Source organism: Rhododendron vialii, chromosome 2a (assembly GCF_030253575.1).
Source record: "Rhododendron vialii isolate Sample 1 chromosome 2a, ASM3025357v1".
Lineage (NCBI taxonomy): Eukaryota > Viridiplantae > Streptophyta > Magnoliopsida > Ericales > Ericaceae > Rhododendron > Rhododendron vialii.
In genome coordinates, this window is record NC_080558.1 from 18,492,872 (window position 1) to 18,520,139 (window position 27,268).

General features: G+C 38.6%; 1 protein-coding gene across 2 annotated transcripts; it reads left to right on the plus strand.

Moving 5' to 3' along the window:
• Positions 1-8,415: 8,415 nt before the first annotated feature.
• LOC131311870 (B3 domain-containing protein Os07g0563300-like) lies at positions 8,416-25,378 on the plus strand. Of its 2 annotated transcripts, none has more exons than XM_058339500.1 (13): positions 8,416-9,092; positions 12,027-12,108; positions 12,284-12,382; positions 12,999-13,338; positions 13,505-13,829; positions 14,084-14,180; positions 14,680-14,854; positions 15,463-15,542; positions 16,208-16,585; positions 21,922-21,971; positions 22,497-22,610; positions 23,933-24,003; positions 24,332-25,378. In XM_058339500.1, exons 1-13 carry the CDS (start codon positions 8,980-8,982, stop codon positions 24,997-24,999), a joined length of 2,592 nt encoding a protein of 863 aa, XP_058195483.1. In that variant the 5' UTR covers positions 8,416-8,979; the 3' UTR covers positions 25,000-25,378. The 2 variants fall into 2 exon arrangements, with proteins under 2 accessions (XP_058195483.1, XP_058195475.1); XM_058339492.1 differs by having other exon boundaries at positions 8,531-9,092; positions 23,933-24,015.
• The last annotated feature ends 1,890 nt before the right edge of the window (positions 25,379-27,268 follow it).

The following is a 27,268-nucleotide window of genomic DNA, read 5'->3' on the forward strand; positions in this document are numbered from 1 at the left end:
TTGAGTTTGGACTTTGGAATTTTTTTTGGCAAAATGACGGGCCATAAAGTGTTTTGATAATTAATATAAGTTAAATGTATTTTTAGCATTAACAAATGTTCTTAATATGTTTTTAACGGGTATTAATTATCAAAATACGTCATAAGCCATCATTTTTCTATTTTTTTTTGAACTTGAAAGGGAAAATTACCTGTTAGTAGAGGAGCTATCCCTTATTTACCACTTCCGTGATCTACACTTTTGAAATCACAAATACATGGTACTATCATTAGTAATCACCAATACATGGTAAGCATAACATCAATTATTCAGTTTAGACTTTAGACAATTTTAACCATATTAACACGACACCGTTTCAAAGAAATCTCCCCAAAACCCTATTATTTCGTTCTCTCTGTCTTACACGGCTGATACACCATTCTCTTCCTGTTTCTAGGGTTTGGTTTTCATTGTTCTTCTCTATGCTCCTCAAGAATTCAAAACGTGCGCATACTCCCTCTGTCCATCGATTTTGTTTCAATCGTTATACCGGACGCTATGTTCGAATCTGTTTCAATCGTCCTGGCTTCCAACGTTTCCATCAACCATGATTCATCATATTTGATTCGTACTGGACATTGAAATTTTTCTACGGACCAGTGTTTGAAAACTATGGATTTAGGTTGCAATATTATGTTTTTTCTTTGAAATCTTCTTTAGAATGGGTATGAATGTGATTTTGTGATGTTGTCCTGTATATGTATATGGTTTCTGATGGGGATATATCTATTTTTATTTTGTTGATAAGTCTGTTTTTATTTTGTTTCGCTACTACCTTTGAGATAGATGGAGGGTTTAGTGGTAAAATAATTTATTTTCTCAAACACTTTGCACTCGATATCAACACCTCAGCCATTGCACCTCTCTTTGTTCCTTAGTTGATGACAATGGTGTTAATGTATCCAATTCCTTGCTTGATCCTTGGGTTGGTCAATATTTCCTACAATCAGTATTCCTATGATTGTGTAATTTGTATAGGACTTTATTGTTATAATTCTTCTTTTTTTGTAGAGAATATGTATTCCTTGATTACAGTACTTAGGAAGAGCAAATCTCTTATCTTGATTGTAATTTCACTCCTATATAATCAATACCAAAATAGAGCTACCATTATTGTGGTAGAATCATCAAATATTGTTCTACTTTTACATGGTTTCAGAGCAGGTCGCTGTTGATCCGTCTTCAACAATTTTCTGTTAATTTTTTTCCTTCCTCTTCCTTTTTCGATCTCAATTTCCCAATGGCGGCACTAGCCATCTCCACCAAATTCTGCAAGAACCAACTCCACTGTGATCATTGTGGGAGGAATAACCATACTAAGAATCGTTGCTACAAACTTATTGGGTATTCCCCAAAGAAATCTGGTGCACCTACTATCACTCAGGAACATTACAACAAGTTGCTCGCCATGTTTTCTAAAGGTAGCATAGATTCCAATGCTAACATAGCAGGTATTGCTCTCACTGTACCAACTAATTCTGTATGGATTATCGATACAGGAGCAACTAATCATATGTGCCACACTTTATCACTCTTTTCTTCATATAAACCTTGTCCAACTCCATCCTTTTTGCAACTTCCTGATGGAACAAATGCCCCTATTACCGTTCATGAGTGACTCAAGATACTTTTTAACCATTGTGGATGATTTCAGTCGGTGTACTTGGATGTATCTTATGCATCTCAAGTCCGAAAACTAAACATATTCTACAATCTTTTTGCTCCATGGTCAAGACTCAATTCCAATCATGCATAAATCTAATTCATTCTCATGATGGTGCAAAAAAATTTCCCTCTATTCAACTTGTTCGTTCCGATAACGGAGCTGAATTTTTGTCCAAAGATATGTAGCATTTTTTTTAGATAATGACATTATTCACCAACGAAGTTGAGTTGGAACTCCCCAGCAAAATGGTGTTATAGAGCGTAAGCATCGTCACCTCCTTGAGGTGGCACGTGCACTCCGTTTTCAAGCAAACTTACCTCTAAAGTTTTGGGGTGAATGTGTTCTCACTGCCACCTATCTCATTAATAAAATGCCAACCCCTCTTTTGTCTAACAAATCACCACATGAAATTTTGTTTGGTTTCAAACTGAATTATTCCACTATACGAGTCTTCAGCAGTTTATGTTTTGCTCACAATAATAACATCCTGCATAAATTTGATCAAAGGGCCAAACCTAGTGTGTTTATTGGTTATCCATATGCTCAAAATGGTTATCGTGTCTTTGATATAGCAACCCAAACCATTTTCACCTCTCGTGATGTTACTTTTTATGAAGGGACTTTTCCTTTTCATGACATATCCACTACTAATTCCATGAATGATGGGCCGGTCATTCCTGTGCCATTAAGTGATAACTCCTTTTATGATATACCCATTGTTGGCCATTCACTTCAAACTGATCCAACTTTGGTTACCCATGATAGTTCCCCTCCAAGTGATAGTTCCCTTCCAAGTGAGAACTCACATCCATTTCCTACTTCTATAGACGTGGAACCAACTGCCCAGCCTTCTCGTGTTCGTCGGCCACCTCCTTACTTGGCTGATTATCAATGTTCTGTTGCCACTCATGAATGTTTGCCCGCTCCAACTGATTCACAGTTGAAAGGTACACCTTATCCTCTTCATAAATATATCTCTACCTCCTCATTTTTTGCTGCACACAAAACCTTTCTTTCCACCATTTGGTCCACAGATGAGCCCAAAACTTTTTCCCAAGCTATTAAACTACCTCACTAGTGTGATGCCATGGAAAAAGAAATTGAAGCTCTTGAAAGGAATAGAACATGGAGCCTTGTTTCTCTACCTCTCAACAAGAAACCCATAGGTTACAAATGGGTGTACAAGATTAAATATCGTTCTGATGGTACTATTGAACGTCATAAGGCACGATTAGTGGCTAAGGGTTTCACTCAGATTGAAGGGCTGGATTATCATGATACTTTTGCTCCCGTTGCCAAGTTAATGACTGTTCGTGTTTTACTCTCCCTTGCTTCTATCAAACGCTGGTCTCTTCATCAACTTGATGTTAACAATGCCTTTTTACAAGGCGATCTTGATGAAGATGTTTATATGACACTCTCAGCGGGATTTTCTAAATAGGGGGAGACACGAGTTTGTCAGCTTAATAAATCAATTTATGGCTTGAAGCAAGCCTCTCGGCAGTTGGTCGCAAAATTTTCCTCTACACTTATAGATGCTGGCTTTTCTCAATCTAAAGCTGATTATTCGCTATTCACTAATCATTAAAGTGATTCTTCTATGTTTGTTCTAGTCTATGTTGACGATATTATTATCACGGAGAATAATGACTTGGCTATCAACCGTATCAAGCAATTCCTTGAAGCCAAATTTTTCATAAAAGATTTGGGTCGATTGAAATATTTTCTTGGTATTGAAGTTGATCGCTCCGCGAAGGGAATTTTTCTTTCTCAAAAGAAGTACACATTAGACATTCTTAAAGACACTGGTTTGATTGGAGGTCAAGTCGTTGTTACTCCAATGAAACAACACCTCCATTTGTCGCCTGAGAATGGAACACTTCTTTCTGATCCCACTCCATATCGACGATTGATGGGTCGACTTATTTACCTCACTGTTACAAGACCAGATCTTACTTATGCAGTGAATATTCTAAGCCAATTCATGCACTCTCCCCGCAGTGTTCATCTTGATGCAGCTCATCGAGTGGTCCGTTATTTGAAAGGTTCCATTGGTAAAGGTATTTTCTTATCTTCTTCTAGTGGTCTCCATTTGCAAGGATACTGTGATTCAGATTGGGCAGGTTGCCCTGTCACTCGTCGCTCAACGACCGGATATTGTACCTTTCTTGGCTCCAATCTACTCTTTTGGAAAACTAAGAAACAAGCAACGGTTTCTCGTTCTTCTGCAGAAGCCGAGTATCGGGCTATGGCTACTTTAACTTGTGAACTCCAGTGGTTAAAATATTTACTCAGTGATTTTGGAATTTCTCATAACCCTCCAATTACTATGTTTTGTGACAACCAAGCTGCGTTACTTATTTCCCAAAATCCAGTTTTCCATGAACGCACTAAACATATAGAGCTTGATTGTCACTTTGTTCGTGAGAAGATTCAATCAAAGCTCATTGCTCCAAGATATATTCCTTCTTCGGCTCAACTTGCAGATGTATTCACGAAGCCATTGGGTGCAGACCAATTTCACAATTTGATTGGCAAGCTGGGCGTTCTCTCTTTGCACACTCCACCTTGAGGGGGATTGTTAATGTATCCAATTCCTTGCTTGATCCTTGGGTTGGTCAATATTTCCTACAATCAGTATTCCTATGATTGTGTAATTTGTATAGGACTATATTGTTATAATTCTTTTTTCCTTGTAGAGAATATGTATCCCTTGATTACAGTACTTAGGAAGAGCAAATCTCTCCTCTTGATTGTAATTTCACTCCTATATAATCAATACCAAAATAGAGCTACTATTATTGTGGTAGAATCATCAAATATTGTTCTACTTTTGCAAATGGAGTAACCCTAACCTATAAATTCAATAATATTTGGATCCTTTTGAAGAAAATTCACTCTAACCTCCTTCTCCCCGTTTCTCAGTTTCAGCGTAAAATATTTGCATCACTACTTAATTGTTCACACATTATACTAATGAGTTAAAGTTTTTTTTTATTTCTCAAATGAAGGATGAATAGAGAACAGAAGCGATCACGAATTACAAAAATGAGCAAAGCATTCAAGAAAATTATAATGACCAATCCTTATCTCATTTTCAAGTATGTATTTTTTAGTCCAATGTTATTGATTGGTTGGTTTAATGTGTTCAATTCCATCTTCTGTTCACATTAACTAATACTCCTACAATTAAAACTTTTTCAATTGCAGGGAAGAGTATATAAAAAGTGTAAGAGATGCAAAACCTACTAGTAAACATCCTCTAAAAAAGGTTAGATGTTATGGTCTTCGTGCTAATTTAACTCAACTTTGTTTGATTATTAAATTTGTAATACTTACTCCCCGTTGTGTTACTAATCTTCATATGGACTATGCACAGCTTACCTGAAAAGCTGGGGACATGTGGATTAAAATGCTTTAGGCGGAGAAAGTGCCATACATAATACCTTGCCAATGAAGAAAAGGCCAAAAAAAATCAGGATGTCCCCAAGAAGAAAAAGGAAGACTGCATTGGTATGGCTTCGTGCTTGGAGTTTTTGTTAAAGTTAATGTCTAATTTTGGAAGTAATAAGTCCATGAAAGTCTTCTATCCAATATTGATAAGTTAAAATTTTCTGACCAAAAATTATAATATTTGCATGTCAAGCTCGTATTTCGGAGTAGGTGTTCTCCCAAGAAATTGGTGGACCTAAATTGGAAGCTGATTGATGGACAGAGAAAAGCTGTTGAAGGATTTGGTTTTGGGTCACTCTTAAATCTCCAATGCAATATGTTGAACTGGGATTTCATATGGAATTTAGTTGAACACTTCAACTGCAAGACCAAGAAGTTGGAATTTAGGAGGTTGAGAGCTTATGAAATTAGTATTACTAAGGTGGTCAGGGCCCTAGGTTGTGATGTTGGAAGCGTACCAGTTCCCATCGACTATAAAGATTTCATGTGGAGCACATTGTGCGAGGACTCTCACCTAGATAATGCGAATACGATTATGTGTTACGGTATAATGGATAATTTAGTCATTTTATAAACCTTCTTTAAAAGAATTTCAGTCACTCGCTGACTTAGAGAGTTATAGAAACGACACATTTTGACAATTCGGCGGTATCTTCGAGACAACTTTGCGGATAGTCTAGAGATGATTTTTGAACAATTTAAATTTGGACCAGTTCAGAAATTCAGTATAGATGGTAGCCATGTGTTTTGGTTTAGACTGAAATTGTAGCCTTGACCCCTCATGTTAGGTTATCATCTCAGGTTTGGTCTAAGAATCGTGCACTTTGACTTTCAGACATCACCGAAGGTGATCCAGAGATGATTTTTGAGATTTCGGATAAAGGTCTTGTCTGAAATAAGAAAACAAAGGTAGAACATCTACTGCTTTCGGCTGACATTGCGTATAAACTATGAATTAGGCCACAAGCATGTTTCAAAGTTGGGAGGTCTATTCAATTGAAATTTCAAAGTTTCAAATTTTTCCATGGAATTTCGAGAGTAGAGCGATTCTTAAAATTATCTAATTAGTCTACGGCATGAATTTGGTATTTTTCTGAGATCGAATCCTAGAAAGTTTTTGTAGGTGCGCCGCGCTCCGAGTTTTTGCATGGCTAGGTGGCAAGAGTGAACTAGCATGTGTCCAAGTCTAGGACGCATGTCACAACCCACTCACCTATTCTTTTGCCTATAAATAGGACTTATTTGCATTCTAGTTACATTTTTTTCAAAACATAAAATCACACTAGAGAGAGAGAGAGAGAGAGAGAGAGAGAGAGAGAGAGAGAGAATATGCGTTCAAAAAATATAATGAGAATAAAAAATGAATGTACAAGTATTTCTACATTTTCACTCGATCATTTATTATATTTTTATTTGCGTAATTGATAAAAATGTATGGTTTGGCTTTGTGGTACTATAACTTCCTAAGTCTAGCATATACTTGGTTCAATCCAAGAATTCTTTTTTTTTCCAAACTTATATAAGTCAGTTAGTTAGAAAAAATAATCAAAGAGCATTACCGTGTTTCAAACACACAACCGTACAACTTGATCTAGGCGTCCATCCTGCTCTATTTTGGATAGTCTAATATTTCATGTTTCGATTCAAAAAAAAAATGCCAATAATTTCAGAAGGGTCATGTGGCTCTCTTATGCCTACATTGGATTGCCACTGCATATGAAGCATGTGCTTTTTCATTTAAATTTATATTCGAGTTGGATAAAAGCCACTAAACAACTAGTGAACCACGTTAAAGTCAAATGAAAAGTGTAAGTTGTCACTTGACACTGTTGATGAAATTAAAGTTATGGGGAGAGAGTAAAAATTTACTCAAACTAGAGGGACCAAAAGTGAAAGTTCTCTCTTTGGCCCGTCTTCCAAAACTGTCCCCAAAATCTCGTGCTCCCTGCTTGTGTTTAGGCCATAGGAAGGAGTGATTATTCACAAGCAATGCTATATACCCCAAAATGGTATTCCAAAAATATCCCGAAAATACCCCAAAAGAAAATCATTGGGTGAATTTGAACCGTTGATTTCTCTTTTTAGAGTATTTTCGGGGTACCTTTTCTAGATACTTAGAATTATCGTTTTGAAACACCCATTATGTGATGGTCTATAACATTTTTTCACCATGCATTAAAGCAGTGTGACACATGTTTAGAATAGATTATGCATCAATTTGAGTAAGAATCTCGAAGTATCAAATGGCATTTTTGTACTTCAAAGGCACAAAGTAGTTTTCCCTAGGAGCGAGTGAGTATATTTCATAAATAATATTCCATTTATACTAAATTTTTTGTTATTTTTTGGCGTATATATTTTTTATAAATACTTTTTGACCTACAAGGTCTTTTATATAATCATAAAAACTTTGTTCAATATATAACCTTAACATACATCAAATAAGATTCGTGTGACTGATAAAACATTTATCTATTAAAATATAAGTACTCCTTCTTAGAGCATCTTAAATTCTTACTCATTTTATTATTCATATTCAAAATTTGAGTAAAAAGTCTGAAAATTCATCTCCAATGCTATACCTATTTACCTACCCATTTTGAGTTTTACTCTTTTCCTCACCAAAATTTTAAGAGACCCATACTCTTATCTATTTTTCTCACATCCTCTTTTCATTCTCATTAATTACAAGTTTGTCATTTATTAATTACAAATGTGTCATTTAGTGAAAAATTTGGATAAAAATAAGGGTTTAGTACTGGAGATGCCTTACCCAAACCAAGCTTTTGATCAAAATCTCTATCCAAAATTGGGTGAAGAAAATGGTCAGGGTTGGTGATAGTTGAGACAAGAGTAATGACAATTTTATTTGATGATCTTGAGGTATCACCACATAGTGTCCAAATATTTTTATCCACCACACATTTTTACGAAGTCCTATACTAAATGTATGAATCATACAAAAATATGTGATAGATATGAGCGTGAAAATATGACATAGATCTAACAAAAATTCAGAAAAGACGGACAAAATTCAAAAAAAAAAAAGAAAGTTCACAAAATTGGAGTTAGACAAGGGTGCGGGGCCACCGCCGAAGACCACCAAATAATTACCCGGAGTAGTGCGGAATTTCCCCATCGACAACTACGACGGAGCTGGGACGACGACACTTCTCATGGTAAAAAGAGAGAGTTAGAGAGAGAGAGTGCGTGAGTGAGCGAAGTACGCCCAAACAAGAGAGAGCAAACAAGAGAGAGGGAGAGAGAGAGAGAGAGAAGAGAGAGTGAGAGAGAGAGAGAGAGAAGAGAGAGTGAGAGAGAGAGAGTGCGTGAGTGAGCGAAGTACGCCCAAACAAGAGAGCAAACAAGAGAGAGAGAGAGAGAAGAGAGAGTGAGAGTGCGTGAGTGAGCGAAGTACGCCCAAACAAGAGAGAGAGAGAGAGACGACGCCAGTCACGACTCAACGTGTTTCTAAAGCCGTGTATCTTTCCACATATATCTACTACGCACACATCTACTCTCTCTGTCTCTCACTCCTCTCTTATATTCTCTCTCTCTCTAAAACTAAAACCCTCTGCCGCAAGCCTCCTCCCCCTCTCCCTCTCCCTCTCTCATGCTCACAGATACGGCAACGTCCACCAACTCACCCACTCTCACTCTATCTTCCACTAACGTCTTCTCTATCGTATCCGTTCCCTTCATTTTGAAACACCCTATAGATGCGTTACCGTCGTTGTCCTACTCTCTCTCCTTCGCCGTCTCTGCTTTCTCTCTCTACAGTCACCTAGGGTTTTACCTCCGGTTCGTCCGTGAGTGCCTCGATGTCGTCGACCAAGGTCTGCTTCAACTCCAACTGTAAAGACACGTTGGACCGGTCCAGGAAAGGCTGGCGGCGCCGGACCGGCGAGTTCGCCGACCTCTGCGATCGTTGCGCGTGAGCAATTTCTCCCCTTTTTTTGTTTTTCCTTTGTTAAGTGCTGATTTCTGTTATTTGGAGACTTGTTGATTTGAATGGTTTAAGTGGCTTTATAAATGAAGTGCCTGCTCTTCTTTATCCGGCGCACCCGAAAATAGGAGTGAAACAAACCAAACCAAACCAAACCCAGCCGATTCTTGTGTCCAATCGATTGGGGTCGGCCGCATGAACCCTATTTTACCATTGAGCTCTGTCCAGGCCGACCCGTTCACTTAGATTTAGAAAGTCCAGTAGTGAAACAAACAACGTTAATATTTTTATTTACGGCTTTGTAGAGTACTTTCTTCATTTGCTTGATTTTGGTTGGTTACTGGAGGTTTTGTTATGTGCTTCTTCAGTGACTATCTCTACGGTTGTTGACTGGTTCAGTGGTTTTAGGCTCTATTTGTTTTTGCTTTAATTAGGTTTGATTTTCAGTGTTTGGGATTTGTGGAATGGTTTAAGTGACTTCTTTTTGATGTGGTACTGCCGAAGGAAAAAAAAGTGGAATGGAGAAAGTGTTTGTTTTTGGGTTTATTTTTCTTTATTTTCTCGATTTCGTTGCTTAGAGGAGGTTGTGGGTTCGTCTGGAATATGGGGAAAGGAAGAGAAAAGAAGGGGAAGTTGAGAAATTACCCCTTCCCTTGTTTGGTTTGGGGAATGGTTCAAGTGGTTTCTAGAAGCTGTTCAAAAAAAGTGTAACAAAGGAAGTGTCTTTAGGGCTTTGGCAAGGCTTTTATCTTAGTTTGCTTGTTTTTGGTTGCTTAGCGGAGGTTTAATTACATCAATGTTCTAAAAGTCGCTAGGCGCTAGTCGGGCTGTCGGCCGCCTTCGAGCGATTAATCGGTGCATATTAATTAGTAATCGGTGATTAATCGTTAGTTGGACCTAATTGGATAGGTCCCGGCAGCAATTAATCGGGGATCAATCGCCGATTAATTCCTTTTTTTAGAACACTTAATTATGTGGTAATGGACTAAGTTGTGGCGCAAGATGCGACCTTTTTTAAGGACTTGATGCTGAATAGTGATATTATTGTTGTATTTGCTTGATGAAATTGGACGTTTGTGGGATGCATTTGCTATAGTAGTAGAGTGTTATTTTTGTCACATTGAATTGCTTTTTAAGAAGGGGTTGTGAAGCACAAGTTTCAACTTTTGCCCGATACCAAGTGAGAAATTGCACATTGCGGTTGGGGCTGCAGCAGGGTTGGGTTAATGAAAGACATGGTAGACCTATTTTTTTTGCTAAATGAAAAATCGTAAGCGCCGAAATGTGCATAGTCTTGTACGCAGGGAGGATACAACGAAAAAAGCAACCAAAAGAAGATCCAAAAAAACACTCTACTTATCTACCAGGATATGCAAATCCCCGTAAGATCAATTACCTGGATGTTCTACAATTCGCAAAAATTGACAAAAGCATCCAACAAAAAGTGAAATGCCCTCTCTAAACCATAATTACAAGGTAGAAAGGACCATTCTTTTAAAGAAGAAAGGCTGAAACAGTACTTTCAAATTTCAAAACGTTCCAAAGTTCTACTATTTCTCTCTCCGTACGCTACAGTACTACACTTAATTTAATGAGGCACCGCAGCCTATACATTGTGATCACCTCTTTTAGGGTACTAGGGCAACACGAAAAAAAGGCCCTGCATGGAGCTTGGCATGACCCATGAAACATTGATGTCTGTGGAAAACAGGTCCCAAAGCTCAGAAGCTACCGGAGAATTGGATAAATGATGAGTAATGGAGAGTGTCCTGCTAAGTGTCATTTGCAGTTGTTTGTTTGCCAGCAACACTGTGTACGATGCTGTCTTCTTGGCACTGGATATGTTTTTCCTCACCCATCCCCCAATAAAGGAAAAGAAAAACAAGAATAACGAAAAAGACTTAAAAAAATCAAGAGAGAGAGATTCTGAAGCTCATTTTCTTACATGCATATAACACACTACAAAATTTTTTGGGGAAACTTGTATGGGAGTTGTTATTCTTCCATTTTAAAGGAAGTTATGTAGTGGACAAATTTAGTTTCACTGGCTATTGCAATGAAGCCAGAAGCTTTTTTTAATCATCTCACGGGATAAAAGTCACTATTGGGACAAAAATCTTGAAGCATTTATCTTCGTTGATATTGCTGTTTGTAGACCTACTTGTATTGAATAGGTTTCTTAAAATAGGAAGCAAAAGCAAGCCAATTAGAAGTACAGATGGCTAAATTTAGTGGGTTTGTAGCCAACCAATTGAAACTTAAAAGCTCTTTTGGATTCATTAGTCTGTCTCGTTATATGGCAATGGAAAAGATGGCAGCTGAATTGAAGTTGTTAGTGTTCCTTGATCTCATAAAACTAGTTGTAGGTGTGTTTGTGCCTCCCAACACTGGAGGAGTCCAATATTGAGGAAAGATGAATGTGAATAAAATTTTGAACAGATCCATGCTCTCACATTATTTAGTTTGCTATTGACCACGGATTGTTGCTGATGCTGAATGCTATGATTTACTTAGGTGCATACAGCCAATTATGCTTGCAAGTTGCATCCATATCAAAACAAACCAATCCCTTGACATTCTGATCCATACACCATTTTCTTTACAGATTGGTGATATTTCCGAGGCCACTCTACATTGTATGCTACATGGATCCATTTTGTATTCACTTATTTTGAGATGTTGAACACAGTTCGCTGAAAACTCATCAGTGACATAGAGCTGGAGATAAAGCATAATTATGTTGCATACAGCCAATTTTGCATGCATCCATTTCAAAACAATCCTCGTTTGACATAATGATCCATACTTCGTTATCTTTACTGATTGGTGATATTTCCATGGTCACTTGTTTTGTAAATTATGCGGATCCAGTTTCTGTTCAGTTACTTTTGAGATGTTGAACACAGTTTTTTGTGTCCACAGTTCTGCTTATGAGGAGGGAAAGTTCTGTGAGACTTTCCACTTGAATGCTTCTGGTTGGAGGTGTTGCGAGTCTTGTGGGAAGGTGAGAGAAATATTTAGTTTTTGTTGCCCTGTTTTGCAGAATTCTAGACCTTCTTCTGTTGAAGTCAGTAGTGCTGACATGAGATAAACTGTAATTTGTCTCTGAGACCTTTTTTTTTCTGAATCTTTTTGTAATTTATTATCCAGATGTTCTGATGAATAGTTCATCTTTGCAGCAAATTCATTGCGGATGTATAGTGTCATTTCATATGTTTGTACTGTTGGATGCTGGAGGTATTGAGTGCATAACTTGTGCACGGAAAAGTTTTATTTTGGTGAGTTGTTTACATTATTGTTATGGTTCATCTGCTTTGGGAACCACTAGTTTGTTACTTGTAATCTATTATTGATGAACTCCTTGCAAACTTGAATTGTTTAATGCTGATTCTCGACTTGGGTTGCGTTTTTTTTTTCTTTTGAACTGCTACTTGGGTTGAGCTGGGTTGACATTCTGCAAATAAACTGAGGTGGTCATATGATTCGCTCAAATTGGGGATGGGTCCATGATCCAATCTGGTTTAAGATAGCCTAGCCTAACTAACATTGATCAATCCTGATCCCTACTTAAAACATCTCTTTGACCTGAGTATTACCTGACCAGATGAATCTGTGTTGTGAACAGATCAGTTTGTTTCTGTTAGTTTACAATTCATGTAGCGAGATAAACTTGGCGTGCTCCATGTGCCATACCCATTTAGGTATTTGCACTTCTTGTAGTAGCACTCTAGTTCGGTCTAAATTGTATTGCGAGATATCTTCTGTCTTAATACTTCATAATGAATGCCTTTCCCCTAGTGTAGCACCTGCTTCTACTGTATCTTCTAGTATATTATGCCTCTCAGTTTTGTGTGAACGTTCATCTTTGGTATATGGCATTATTGCATGTTTCAGACGCCAAATCCTGCATGGCCGCCGCCTTCTCTCTTCCTTCCTGTACTGCCTGAAAGAAATAAAGACTTCTCTTCCAAAAACTGGACTCAGATAGCTGGCTCAGGTCCCATGCCATGGCGGCAAGCACCCAGTTTGTTCAGTTCTTCATCTGCTCAGTTGGAATTGCAACCAAGGATCCCTTTTGAAGTTGATACACGAAGTGGCAGTGATAGACTTTTTAGCATTGAACGCCCATCTACCGCCTCTTTGGAAAGGAAGACAGCAGACAAGCTATCTGAACGGTTAATGAATGGTAGCCTGAAGCTCGGTGCATCTGATGTACTAGAAAATGGGAATGCAGGTACCTTTTCCTACGTACACATGATCCAACTAATAAATAAAAGTCCAGGATGTGCTATGTCCAGTCGATTACTTGCTTTGTCCCTCCAGCCTGCTACATTCTATTGAGCATATTCTAACATTTACTTTGAGTTGTTGGTTATCTTGATGTGAGCATTGTGATGCAGGAATCAACTGGGCGGAACAAGCTAATGTACGTGTAAATGTTCCCCTGAAATCATCCTTTTCAAAAAATGACACTTCTACTTCACACTTTAGTTTGTCTGTATCGTCTCTATCCCCAAATGATGCAAATGATCAAACAAAGGTTCCTGGCACTGCTGCTCCAAGACCAACTCCTACACCTGTAATTGGGAAAATTGGAGCCGGATTGTCTGGTGAGACCCAGATACGAAATGGAAGGCCTAGGGGAGAAGCCCGACCACGAACTCAGTTACTTCCTCGGTACTGGCCGAGGATAACTGATCAAGAGCTGCAGAAAATCTCTGGAGAGTATCCTAATGTTGGACATGTTTCTATGTTATATTATCCAAATCATATGGTAATATGGTATGTAGTTATAGTAGTAGAAGTAGGCTCTTCTGAATTCATGATTTCCGGTATGCCCTTTAATTATTTAACATTTGAATTTTGTTCCAAAAAGGATGCTACATTTATAACTTATGTTTGACGTGTCCTTGTACATGTAAATTTGTCCAATTTGCAAGTGAGCAGTTTATCACCTTATTACCTTAACCACATATAAGTTCAAACTCTGTATTTACTCCTTTATTTGAGAAGATGCTAAGTGCCAGTGATGCGGGGAGGATAGGGCGCTTAGTGCTTCCCAAAAAATGCGCAGAGGTGAGTCTTTATGCTTGGTTTCCATCTTTAACCTTCCACTGCGTCTATCCTTTTAAATTTGCAAGATCCTGGTGACATTAAGTGATAACAGTGATTGCATGTGTACTGTATACCAAAGGCTTGTTGAGTTGAGTTTTGTATTTTTTCTGTACAGTAAACCTGCACTTGAAAAGTTGTCTAGTACTTGATTAAAAAAGGATTTGGAATCCTGAAAATATTGAGTTTACGATTTATTTTTGGGCAAGTGTATGAAAAGAATATGTTATCCAAATAAAACAGAATTAGTACATGCACACTGTATCTAAATGGCATGTACATATATGAATTACATTTAATTGGAAAACATAACCTTGATTGCTTTGGTAACTATTTAATGATGACTTTGTAAGAACCCAAGTAGCTAAAAGCCTGACAGCTGTAGTTTTCAAAGCTAGCTTCTCGGAGTAATTCATCTGATATTATGCTGATACATTAATTGTGCGTTGTCAATGTGAGACAGACCTACTTTCCGCCAATTTCCTCACCAGAAGGTTTACCCCTCAAAGTCCAGGATTCAAAGGGGAAGGAATGGATCTTTCAATTTAGATTTTGGCCAAACAATAACAGCAGAATGTATGTTCTAGAGGGGGTTACTCCTTGTATACAATCAATGCAATTGCAAGCTGGTGACATAGGTAACTTTCCCCTACATTACTAGACCGAAATTCCTTTGTGCCTTTGAGTTATTTGAATGGTGCCTGACTGCCAGGAGATACTCATGGTTTAGATGCTTTTGGTTGAGATGGGGTTTTGTGACATAATAGGTGTAATGTTCCAGTTGGCCAGATACCTCGCTTGGAGGCTTACTGTGCTCCCTTAGTTATTCCTTCTTTTCCGTCATATGGACAATTTCTTTGCATGGTTTTCCTTTTACTTGCATTTCTTTCCTTTCTTCCTTGACTATAGAGGGAGACTCAAACTTGAGCCTCTTTGTTCAGGGAGGGCGACCTAAGCCTTTGCGATGTTTCCGCTAAGGGACATTTGGTCTTAATACTTTTTTAATATTTAATTTTTCATCAATTCAGCTTTTCATATTCACCTGCCATAATAGTGACTTTTATCCTTCTCCATTTTGATAATCTTCTAAGTTTCTGCCGTTCAATATTTTTTTTTTATTATCTTGCAATTTCTGTTTCTCCGCTGCTTTTTTGTGTCCTCTCTCCTATGTGCCCGTGAAATTATTTGATTGTTCGTATAACGAGTTCTTTTGTTTCGGTGCTGAGGTTTGATGTTGTTTCTTCAGTAACATTTAGTCGGATAGATCCAGAAGGGAAGTTAGTCATGGGATTCAGAAAGGCCTCGACTGCTCCAACATCCGATCAGGTTTGTCTTTCAAAATAAAGCAGTGCTTTTTGTGTTTTTTTTAGACAAGAAAACCAGCATGGTCTTTAGAACCGAGCACATGGTAGAGATTCAACTCTGGGTCCCAAGTGTGCATGCAGTATATTCCCTTTTCTTGGTATCAGTTTTGCACTTGGAGAATGCTAGAGAGTTGACAGGCTTGTTTATTGTTTGCTAGGCATGGTTTGTTTTCTATCACTTGTCATAATTCATTACGCATTTAACATTGTTAGATTCCCTTAAACTTCAGCAAAAGCTTGGAATTCCTTTTGTGTCCGCGCGATGCTGTAAATATTTTGCTACTTTTTATTTGTAATAATAGAAGGGATAGCACACGCTATACAAATTGTTTAGTCCAATCTGATTCTAGAGGGAGCAGCACACACCATACATTGGTGGAAATTGTAGTTTGTTTTGGACTTGTTGATTAGATATATTTGCTCTACTACAGTCTTAAAGTGTTACGTTTAACTGTTAAGAACGAAGTAGCTTTTAGTCTTCTAGTAGAGTATAAAACCACTTGTGAAGTAAAACTGAAGTGATGGGTGGGTGGGTTGGGACTGGATTCATTGTTACGTTATAGAAGTTTCACTCCAAAATTATCTTTTAAAGTGCTGCACATTCACTCCATTCCTATCTATATACAGGGCAATGAAGCTGTCAATGCTAGATCTGGAGATGCGAGTGCGAAGAAAACAAAAGCTGGTGAAGTCTTTTCAACTCCTCATCAATTGAAAGGTCGCTTAGTATCGCCTGGCATTTCGCCAATCAACCAGGCTAATTCAGCTGATCAAACAAGTCCATGGCCCAAAGATGATGTATCTCGGTGCTTAACCAAGGAAGTAGTTGGAGCTAAGAGGAAGAATAGCACCTTGGGTTCAAAGAGTAAACGCCCAAGAGTCGAAACTGAGGAATTGATAGAGCTCAAACTGACATGGGAACTAGCTCAGGGACTATTCCGACCGCCACCAAACAATGTCTCAAGTGTTGTGGTGATTGAAGGATTTGAATTTGAAGAATACGAGGTATTACACTTTTTTCTCGGTGCATGTTTGACTTGGTCTCTAGGGTTAATGCTTAATTACAACAGCATATTAGTCTAAAGTCCAAATGAAACAATCCCATAAGGGCTTTAGTCCTGTCTAAGTTTCTGTGATGTATAGAGTCCATTAATAAAAAATATTTTAGAGTTTAGAGTCTGTGAAAAGACAAAATTGACTTTAATGAGACAAGGGCTTTGTTTGGCTAATACAAAAAAATGTCTTTTTTCATTTAAATTGTCTTAAATGAGACAAGGGTTTTGTTTGGCTAACACAAAATATGTCTTTTTTCGTGATTTTCGATCTTGTTGCACTTTTATAGTGTACCCTAGGGTTTTAGGCAGTTTCATAGGGTTTTAGGGTGCACTTTCCTATTATAGAGTTTTGGCGGTTTAGGCACTTTCATAGGGTGCCTTAGGATTTTAGGCACTTTCATATATATGGTACCCTAAGGTTTTAGGCACTTTCATAGGGTATCCTAGGGTTTTAGGCACTTTCAACGCCGGTCAACCTTGGTCAATGCTGGTCAACATTGGTCAACGCCAGTCATTGGTCAACACCGGTCCTTGGGAGGGGTTTTTTGTAAATCCTGGGCAGAAACCTTTATAGTATGTCCTACTCAATTTGCTCTAATTACAATTCCTGACTTCTTGATATAGTAAGAATGTAGTCTTATTTTAAAGTAAATAAATGTCCCATTACGGAATTCAAGAATACATCCATAAACAAGTTCAAATTTGATTTATCAATCAAGTTAACAAAGGAACATGCCACGGATGTATCTTTGCATCTAGTGATGAGATTTTGGAAAGTAGAGGCATGTTCCATGGAAGATACTTATTATGGGGACAAAGCAGACCAAACGTAAATCCAAGTGTTTGATTATCATATGTGACCTATATAGCACGCACACAAATACGAATATGAACATGGACACGGGACACAGGAATTCTAGAAAGATGTGGACACAGACATGGAGAAAGAAAATTAGTACAAACACATATGTACATTGTATCTTTCATACTGATGGATATATATTGATGAAACTTTAGAGATGGTGGAGGAGAGTGATTGTTGCAAAGTATGGTAGTGGGTGGGGAGGGTGGTCCTTAGGTAATTTGAGGTTGCCTTATGGGGTGGCACTTGGAGGGGTATCATTTATGGATGGGAAGGTTTCGCTAATAATACTCGCATGTCAGTTGGTGATGGGAGAAGGGTAAAGTTTTGGGCCCATGTGTAGTGTGGGGATGTGACTTTGCGGTAGCCTTCTCCGAACATCTATCTTTTGGCTTGTGATAGGGATGTGACAGTCTCAGATTATCTTCTACTGCATGAGGGGGCATTGGTCTTTGGGACATCCGGTTACGAAGGCATGTTCGTGATGGGGAGGAGGAAGAGTTGATGACTTTTTTTCTAGAGTGTATGATATGCAAGGGATAGGAGTAGGGGGTGATGAGATGCGCTGGAATTTGTCAAAATCAGGATCTTTTCAGGCCAAATCTTATTACCAAGCGTTATGTGGGAGTGAAACTCTATCCTTCCTTGGCATGCGATTTGGAGAACAGCGGCACCATTGAAAGTGAGTTTTTTTTGTTTGGTGTGCGGCGCAAAGGAAGATTCTTACCATTGACAACCTGATCCGAAGGTGGAGAATCATTGTTAATTGGTGTTCTATGTGCAAGAGAGACGAGGAGACGGTGGATCATCTTTTAATCCATTGTCCTTTGGCTTGGGAGCTTTGGTCGTCCTTTGGCTTGGGAGCTTTGGTCTGTGGTGTTCTGCTGGTTCGGTTTACAATGGGTTGTGTCAAAGGAGCGTTATGGAACTCTTAATCACTTGAAGGGGTGCTAGAGTGGTAAAAAGAAGGAAGCATGTTTGGGCCATGATTCCGCTTTGTTTGGTGTGGACTATCTGGCGTGAGAGAAATGTGAGATGCTTTGAACTTTGAAGGAGTAGAAAAGCCTTTATTTAAAATCAAAAGCTTTGTGGTTAGTTGTTTGTATAGTTGGGACAAGGGAGCATGCAATCCTTCTCTTGATCAATTTCTAGATTGGTCTGAATTGTTTATCTCACATAGTGGTGTATATAGGCCTTTTTGTCTATGGCCTTTTTTGTATACGGGCGGCATCACCTTAATGCCTTATTTCTAATATAATTTATTTACTTATAAAAGAAAATATTGATGAAACTCAAGATATGTATATACTGATATAGTTATGCATAGTATTTATATGTCCATGCCTGCTGCTTTAGTAGTGCTGCATCATACATACGTATATAGTGATGCCCCCCACCACCCATGCGAGCACACATATACATTTTCAATGCTTGCAGACATAGATGTAAAATACATATGTATGTATTTCATGGTTGGAGAGGCTAGGCTTCTATGGAGTGTTTCTTTTCTCTTTTGGGAAAAGGGTCTTTAACCCTAACCATTGAAGTGATAACATATTTGTTACAACCTAAGAAACAAGGATACGGACACGTGGACACATTATTCCTCTAAAAATTAGGACACGGACATGTTGGGGACACTTCAAATGTAAAGTGTATCTGTATTACAGAGGTCAATGAATTCATATAAACGTTGGAGACATTTTAACGTGTCCTTAGTATGTTCCAGGAGTGTTCCCAACATACCCTGGGGTATCAACAATGTGTCTAAGGGTGTGTTCCACTAACTAAAATAAGTAATTATTTTTAAATAAGTACATATTTTTTGAATTAAAGGTGATGTATTGTGAGAGAATGACGTAAAGCGGGAAATAAGGACTTAACAAATTAATAAAAACATTGGACAAGTATTAGACATGTCCAATACATGTCTTGAGAGTGTCGTGTCCGTGACCGACATGTGTCGAACACAGATACGTGAGGCATTTAGATGTGTCTCTGCTTCTTAGGTTACATCCCCTTTGGATGGTAAGAAAGGGTGAGATAGAAAGGGGAGCCCTTTCTATCTAAATCTCACTTTTTTAATGAGATTGGGTGAGAAAGGGGGAGAGCCTATCAAAAAATTTTATTTTTGTCTTTTTCTCTCCATTTCTCACCAAAATCCTCAATCCAAATGAGTGATTTGGCTAGATACCATAACCCTTTCTTTTCTTTTCTTATGAAATCCCTCCATTCAAAAGGGTTGTTAGAGCTTGTCCCACATTGGTTAATTATAACCTTGTTTCGTTTTGATCTAAATGTTGTGGATCATTTGTTTACCTTTTCACCTGCTGGCCAGGGTCGCACGTGCAGGGGAGTGTTAGAGTTTGTTCCACGTTGGTTAATTGTATCCTCTATAAATAGTATATGAGCTTGGGTGGCTTCTTCACTTATTGCCAATTGGTTTTGAGTTAGATGTTTTAACAAAATGATGTAAAACAATTAACAAAACCTAGGTCTCCCTGTACCCAAGGGTGAACAAACCTTAGGTATCCCTATACCTAAGGGTGAATTGGAATCCCCGTGCCAACTCAAGAAGCAATATTTTTATAGATTTAGACAATAATCCAAATAACAAATGAGAGCCCCAATAAATAGGCTTCCCCAAAGAGAGAACAACTAACTAAGATAAACATCATCTAACAAGAAGGATAATCAATCTAAAGTTCTAATGAGATAAAACTCAAAAAGAGTAATCAATCTAGATGAATATTGAATAAACAAATCTAATAAAATCTAGATTGGCCCACAAATATCATCCTCCAACCATAAGGTCACTGGTTGGGCTATCTTCCGGCTCTGGCGCTCGTAGAGTTGCAAGAATAGGGCTCGGGGCCTGGTGTCCTCACCAACTCTCCTGGGTGAGCAAAACTCGACTCTGTCAAGTCTGGGGAATGCTGCTTTGGTAAAATTCAAGTAAATCAGGAGCAAGTTGCTGTAACTCATCTCATGTCATCCATATGGAATCCGATGCAGGGTGGCCACCCCAATGAACTAGGAGCTGTGGGATGCCTCCATTCCTGGTGGACACAATTATGATTATCTAAAATAGCCTCAACGTAATCTTTTTGTGCTGGTTGGACAGGCAAGGGAGTAGGGTTGAGAAATGGAAGGTCATTTGGTGGGTCGGAAGGGTCGACAAACGGGTCAGATGGGATAAACCCGGGATTGTGATAAGCACTCAAGTCTGCAACATTAAAAGTGGAGCTAACACCATACTCGGGTGGAAGATCGAGCATACAGCCATACACGCATTTGGGCCAACTTGTTTTAAGACTTTGAAAGTGCCTGCACTACGAGACTGTAATTTTCGAACAGCGCCAGGCTACCATACTCGCTTTTTTTAACTATATATATTTTGTACGAAACAAATAAATAAACAGAAGAAACAGAGCAAATTAACTCTTTGCTTATTCATAGAAATAAATGGACATAATGAAACAAAATCTAAAGCTTGGAACCTGGAATGGTGATCGATGACGCAACTTGATTTCTTTGCCGCCCTTGAATCCATGGTTGCAGAGCTAAGGGTGTCTTCGAACCCCCTTGCCAATTCAAGAAGCAATATTTTTATTCATTCAAACAATTCAAACAGTAATCCAAGGTGACTTGGAATCCCCATGACAACTCAAGAAGCATTATTTTTATTCATTCAAATAATTCAAACAGTAATCCAAATAACAAATGAGAGCCTCAGTAAATAGGCCTCCCCAAAGAGATGAGAACTAAGTAAGATGAACATCACCTAATCAAGCTAAAGTCCTAACAAGATAAAACTCTAAAAGAACAATCAATCTAGATAAATACTATTGAATATACAAATCTAATAAAATATAGATGGGCCTGCAAATATCATCCTCCAACCATAAGGACATTGGTTGGGCTATCTTCCAACTCTGGCACTCGTAGACTTGCGAGAATCGAGATCGGGCACGAACGTCTGCACCACAATATTTATCCCTCAAGTTACAGATACAACCCCGTCGTGTCCCCATGTGTCCACCCAACCCCCCCCATCCCACTGTGGAAAATAAATTAAATGTTATGGGCACGCCACCCATGCGTTTTCTTGCATGTCCATTTCCCGGGCGTGTCGTACACGGGTACGGCAAACTCTGAGGAGTGTCAGTGCTTCAAAGTAAGTGACAATGTCGTCTTTGATTTGTTATGTCATGTGGGCACTTCTTTCAACGTGAGATGCTGCCTCAAACTCATTAACTCCTTGGTTCTAAAATCAGCATGCGAGGCTGTTGTTATCTGCATGTAGTTTCTTAGAAATGATTTTCTACTAGTTGTGACTTAATTTAAAGCTTCTGGTGAATATTTTCATGTGTGTTTGTAGTGATATTTAAGCTAGCAGGGTTCTGACTTGATTCACTTTGCAGGATGCACCAATTATTGGGAGGCCTACAATTTTTGCAACAGATAATTCTGGGTAAATCACTTGAATCGTCAAACTTGTACTAATATGGGATTTTGACATCAGTTTCTGATACTAATCCTTCGAGTTCTATCTGTGGTGAGGGAGTGTTTTCCACAGGATTCGTCCCAAGGCTAAAACAAGTAAAATAACCTCATGCTATATGGGTCTTACAAATAAAGCTATGGCAATACCTACTCATCTAGTTTCCGGTGTCTTTTGGTTTTTGTATGAATTTTAAGGACTTGATATCTTTGGATTGGACACCCCTCACCTTTGCCAAATCTTGGGATTTATTGTGGATTTCATCAATTAAAGAATGCATTCTGCAAGTTTCTGCAGCATTTATTTCATCCGTATTTGGTCTCCATATGGGAAAAAAATACCAGAATGCTTTTTGTCTTGAAATTATCTTTTTTCATTTTGCCGTGATGTGTTGCCAGATGCCAAGGTCTTTCTACAATTTTCTAAATTGATGTAATTATTCGATTTACATCTCTTTGTTCTACTAAATACCAATGCTGTTTCGCAAATATTCAGTGAAAAGATCCAATGGGCTCAATGTGAAAACTGTTTTAAGTGGCGCAAACTTCCTGCTGATGCTTTTCTTCCCTCAAGATGGACCTGCTCTGAAAACTCGTGGGATCCAGAAAGGTAAAATGGACATCCTTTTCCGTTTATGAAACCTGATTCTGTCAATATATCTTTTGGCCTATGTGTGGATTACCCCCAAAACAAGCAATGAATCCACCATATAATCCTCATCTCCTTGAGGGATGCAAATTTGTGTACATTATACAAGTATGTTTCCGAAATGCGTTTTATTGCATCATGATGATTTTTTTTAGGTTGCTTGGCTATGTCGATGTTCTGAGCTGTGTGGTTTGTATCAGGGGCTGTGATGCTTAGATCACTATATATATCCCGGCGGTTCGTTTTTTTGATTAGTTTCAAACTAGTTATGTTTAGCACTGACACACAGTATTGAAGTTGTTAAAACAGTTGACTATCATTTTCTGTATCCTAAGGTCCTCGTTGCATTTTGAATTTTTTAAATTTTCTAGAGAGTTCTATAAAACCCTACTGAAAGTGTCTGGAAGCTTGCAACCTCAAAATGTATTCTAAAGTGGCTCAATCACTGTGGTTAAGCATGCTTCCGCATTGGTTTTTGGTTTTATTTGTTGTTCTTAAACTTAGCTCCTATTCAGTAGCAAAACATAGCCTTCCAGCAATCCGTGGTAGGCAGTTTTATCTTTTTCGGCCATTGTAACTCTATTTGCAACTGCCTATTTTTTCCATGTTAAATTGCCACATTTCCAAGCTATCTTGATTGAGCTATGGTTAACATGGCTCTCACATCGTTTTTTGGTATTTGCCCTGGTTCGCATTATTCCTTCCATTAGTATTTCTTTTTGTTGGTACATACATTCCTTTTTAAATTCCGAAATTGTATTGGGTTCAGCTTTTGCTTATCATCTACTATTCTCGCAACGACTCATACGGGTAGATGATCTTCAAAGTACATCATAAGCACGTAAATTGGGAAGCTCTAGTACAATCTTCCTCATTGGATTCTCCTCTGCCCACATATGCATGTCTTCAATTTTCCTCATTTTGGTGAGCAAAACCTTGCACTCTCCAGGCCCATGGTGGGAGTGGACTTATTTGGGAAATGATCGTCAGTTCATTTTTAAGCAAAATAAGAAGGGCATCGATGTGTTCTCTTAATCATTATTTCCATCGAAAGTTCTCAAAGTATTACCAAATGAATGCTTCCTTAGGTGTCTCAGTGATATCTTCCCTCAACTTGAGTAATTTGAATGAAACAGAGAAAATCTGATGGTACCTCTTAAAACATTCACAATGGAAGCTCGAGTACTGGTGTCTTCGTCTCAATTCATAGTGGTCCTTTCTGCCACCTCAGTACTCCAATGGCACTTAAGGAACTATGTTAATATTTCCCATTTCTGCAACAGGTCTCTGTGCTCAGCGGCTCAAGAATTGACTGCAGAAGAGCTTGTATGTCTTCTGCCCACCAGTACTCAGGGTATGGAAACATGTATTTCTCTTTCTTTCTAAATGTATCCTAATTTCACTCAATAAATGATTCTTCAAGAGCCCGAGGAAAAAATGGATGGAGGGGAGAAAAAAGTTCAATCTGATCGTTGGATCACGTCATTGTGCTAACGTGGTTTTACAAACCAATTGCAAACACTATCATGTAGAAAGTGAACTACTATGTAAATATGACCAACTGATCCCCTAATCCCGCTAAGCACAAGATCTGCATAGTGGGGTTTACCATACACATACATGTGGTAGCTATGCTCGGTATTGTCGACTAAGTGATTTCACTCGTGATTGTGATTCCGCAGCTCCTTTTAAGAAAATCAAGGCGGCCAAACGGGATCCAGATTCGGATGAAGCTTTACAGGCACTCGATGCACTTGCCAACCTAGCCATCCAAGAAGAGGGCGAGAACCTACCAGAATCCTCACAGGCCACAACAACAAAGCACCCGCGCCACAGACCCGGATGCACATGCATCGTTTGCATTCAACCCCCAAGTGGAAAGGGCCCAAAGCACGAACAAACCTGTACCTGTAACATCTGTTCAATGGTGAGGCGCCGTTTCCAAACCCTAATGTCTCGGCGCGAGAAGAAACAATCGGAGAAAGAAGCAGAAAAAACCGCTCTTCAATATCCGGAACAAAATCCCGAGTTTCCTCTTATGTTTCCGGATGACGAGGAATTCCAGCTGTGTACTGTAAGTCCAGTCGAAAAAACAGTAAACCTCGCTTCACCGTTGAAAGGCAACATTATTGACCTGAATATACAGCCGGAGAGAGATGATGAAGTGTCATCTGGTTCGGATTCCGGTGGGATGATGAGGTTGGTTCAAGATGCTACTGAGAGGTACCTCAGGCAGCAGAGATTGTCGAGCTCTAGGAATGGGAATTTAGGCGGCGAACAGACACTGCTTAGCGGGGTTTTACCTTTGGGTACAAATGCATCAGCATCTACATCAGTCACTGAGCGGTAATAGGCGAGACCTATGTTATGAAGATGGGAATACCATTTCGTTGTATATTTATTCGCATTGGCTTTGTGCAGTTGCAAATCTGTACATAAGGAAGAGGACAGGTAGGAGATGGACCGTATGGTGTAGGAACCTATAGTTTTGCTGATTTATGTATGGCATTTTCATCCTCCTATCTGTAGTAATAGAAGTGGAAACCATTGTTGCAATGGAGGGAAAGATGGTAATGTGTCTGACTGGGTAGTGGGTTGAAGCTATTCATTTCTCTTTGTTGGAGCTCACCTTGCTGCCTTTAGGTTTATAAGATGTAACTAAGATATATGGATGTTTTTGTTCATTTTACTTTGGTCAATTGACTTGAATAGAAATCGATTTTAGGTAATTTGTGCTCTCTCTCTCTCTCTCTCAAAATACCAACTTTTGTCAATGAATTCAAATTTTACCAATGGTCCCCAAAATATTAGAGAATTGTCAATTTGATCCCCAACATACAAATCATGTCTATTTTTTTTGATCCGCAAATCATGTCTATTGCATCCCCAATTTTTACAATGTACGTTTAAATGATTCCCGGAGCTACCTCCGTCCGCATTTACAGTCAACTACAAGGGCATTGTTGTCAAACCCCTCTTTTTTTTTACCAATGGTCCTCATCATATTAGCAAAATGTCAATTTGGTCCTCAACATACAAATCATTTTCTTTTACACCCAGAGATTGTATCTATAACATATACAAAGCCGCTAAAGCCTGCATGACAAAGAGAAGAGGTTAATGGCTATACTTAAAAATGGCCATCTACTCATCTCTATGGTAACGAAAGAAAAAAGGAAGAAAAAAGTAACACGGGTAAAGAAAGAAGTACCCTAAACAAGGTAATTCGAAAACCACAAAGCATGAATTCAAAAGCTCATAATGAAGAGCTTTATGAGATTAAAGGACTATTGACAATTACCAGCAACAATGAAATTTTGGATACGTGCAACAGTAGTCCCTTCTGAATGATATCTATGATTCTACTCTACCAAGTCGTGGCAAACGCAATACACTGTTTATCATTGCCTTTGAAACAAAACGACCATGTTCGTTCCACTTATTTACAAGCTCACACAAACCAGTCAAGTCCCAGAACTGGGCAATGCCGCGATGGAAGAGTTGTAGGACGACTCCAAATCAAAAAGAAGTTAACGAACCTGCTGCTTTGTCAACTCATCCACTGCTCCCATCTTAGACAGGCTGGCAATCCACTCCTTCATCTTTGTCTTCCCCTCAAAATCAGAGGGCAAAATGGCAAAGCTTGTTGAGTGAGGATAAAAGATCCGAAAGCAACGGGTGGACCTGGTCAACCGCGATCATATTCATTTGTAACGCGTGGGAAGCTGCTTACTATTTATCAAAGAATGACTCCAGGTCTTCCGGGAATGATTTATGTCGCAGATGCAACAATGCCAGGGAAGAAGACAATTTTATTATGTTGACAATTTTATTTATCTCCCCAATGGCACTCAAAGGTCCACTCTTAACAAGTAGTGCGTACATACTATAATATTTTTAAGCGAATAGAAAAGTACTCATCGAAAGCATCTGGCAAGGGTTAAGGTTGAAAAATCGAACTAAAATATTTTCCTTCCGTTGAATTTGTGATGCAATTTAACCCCTGATTATAATCGTTGTTGTAACTTGTAAAGCAACCGAAGTCCAACCAGTTTTTTTCTAATAGAACCAATTAGAACTTCGCTTGTTTGGCATTGAAAATTGTAATTAACATTCACCTTTGACTTAATCTTTATTAAAACCTAAATAGTTCAAAGTCAGCCCTCATTCCATAAGCAACCAGACACGGCTTACCATGAAAGCCTATTCTGCGGGTGGCAAAGTGAGCGCCTTGCTTGGCTTTTTGACCGTCTCTTGCAGGCTCCCGTGATTATCGAATCTTTGAAACCAGTCCTCTTTTTTTTTATCAACAAAAGTAACATTTTATTAATGATAGAAAAAGGGATTTCAATTGAGAATTGTGAAAAATACAGCTTGTGGGACAAAGCCCAAAACAACACCTGAAGGCCTAAAGTGCCCAGATAAAAACAATACAGCTCAAACATCCTAAAAGCCAAAAATGTCAAAAATTAACAATGAAGCCCAGCTCAAAGAAAATCCAAAACCTAGCCCTAAGAAGACTGCCCTTCCGAAACAAATAGAAACATCCAAGCCACCGCTGGCCACCCCTTCGGAGATGCCTCCCGGAACCCAAACATACTAACACTGCTACATATGCT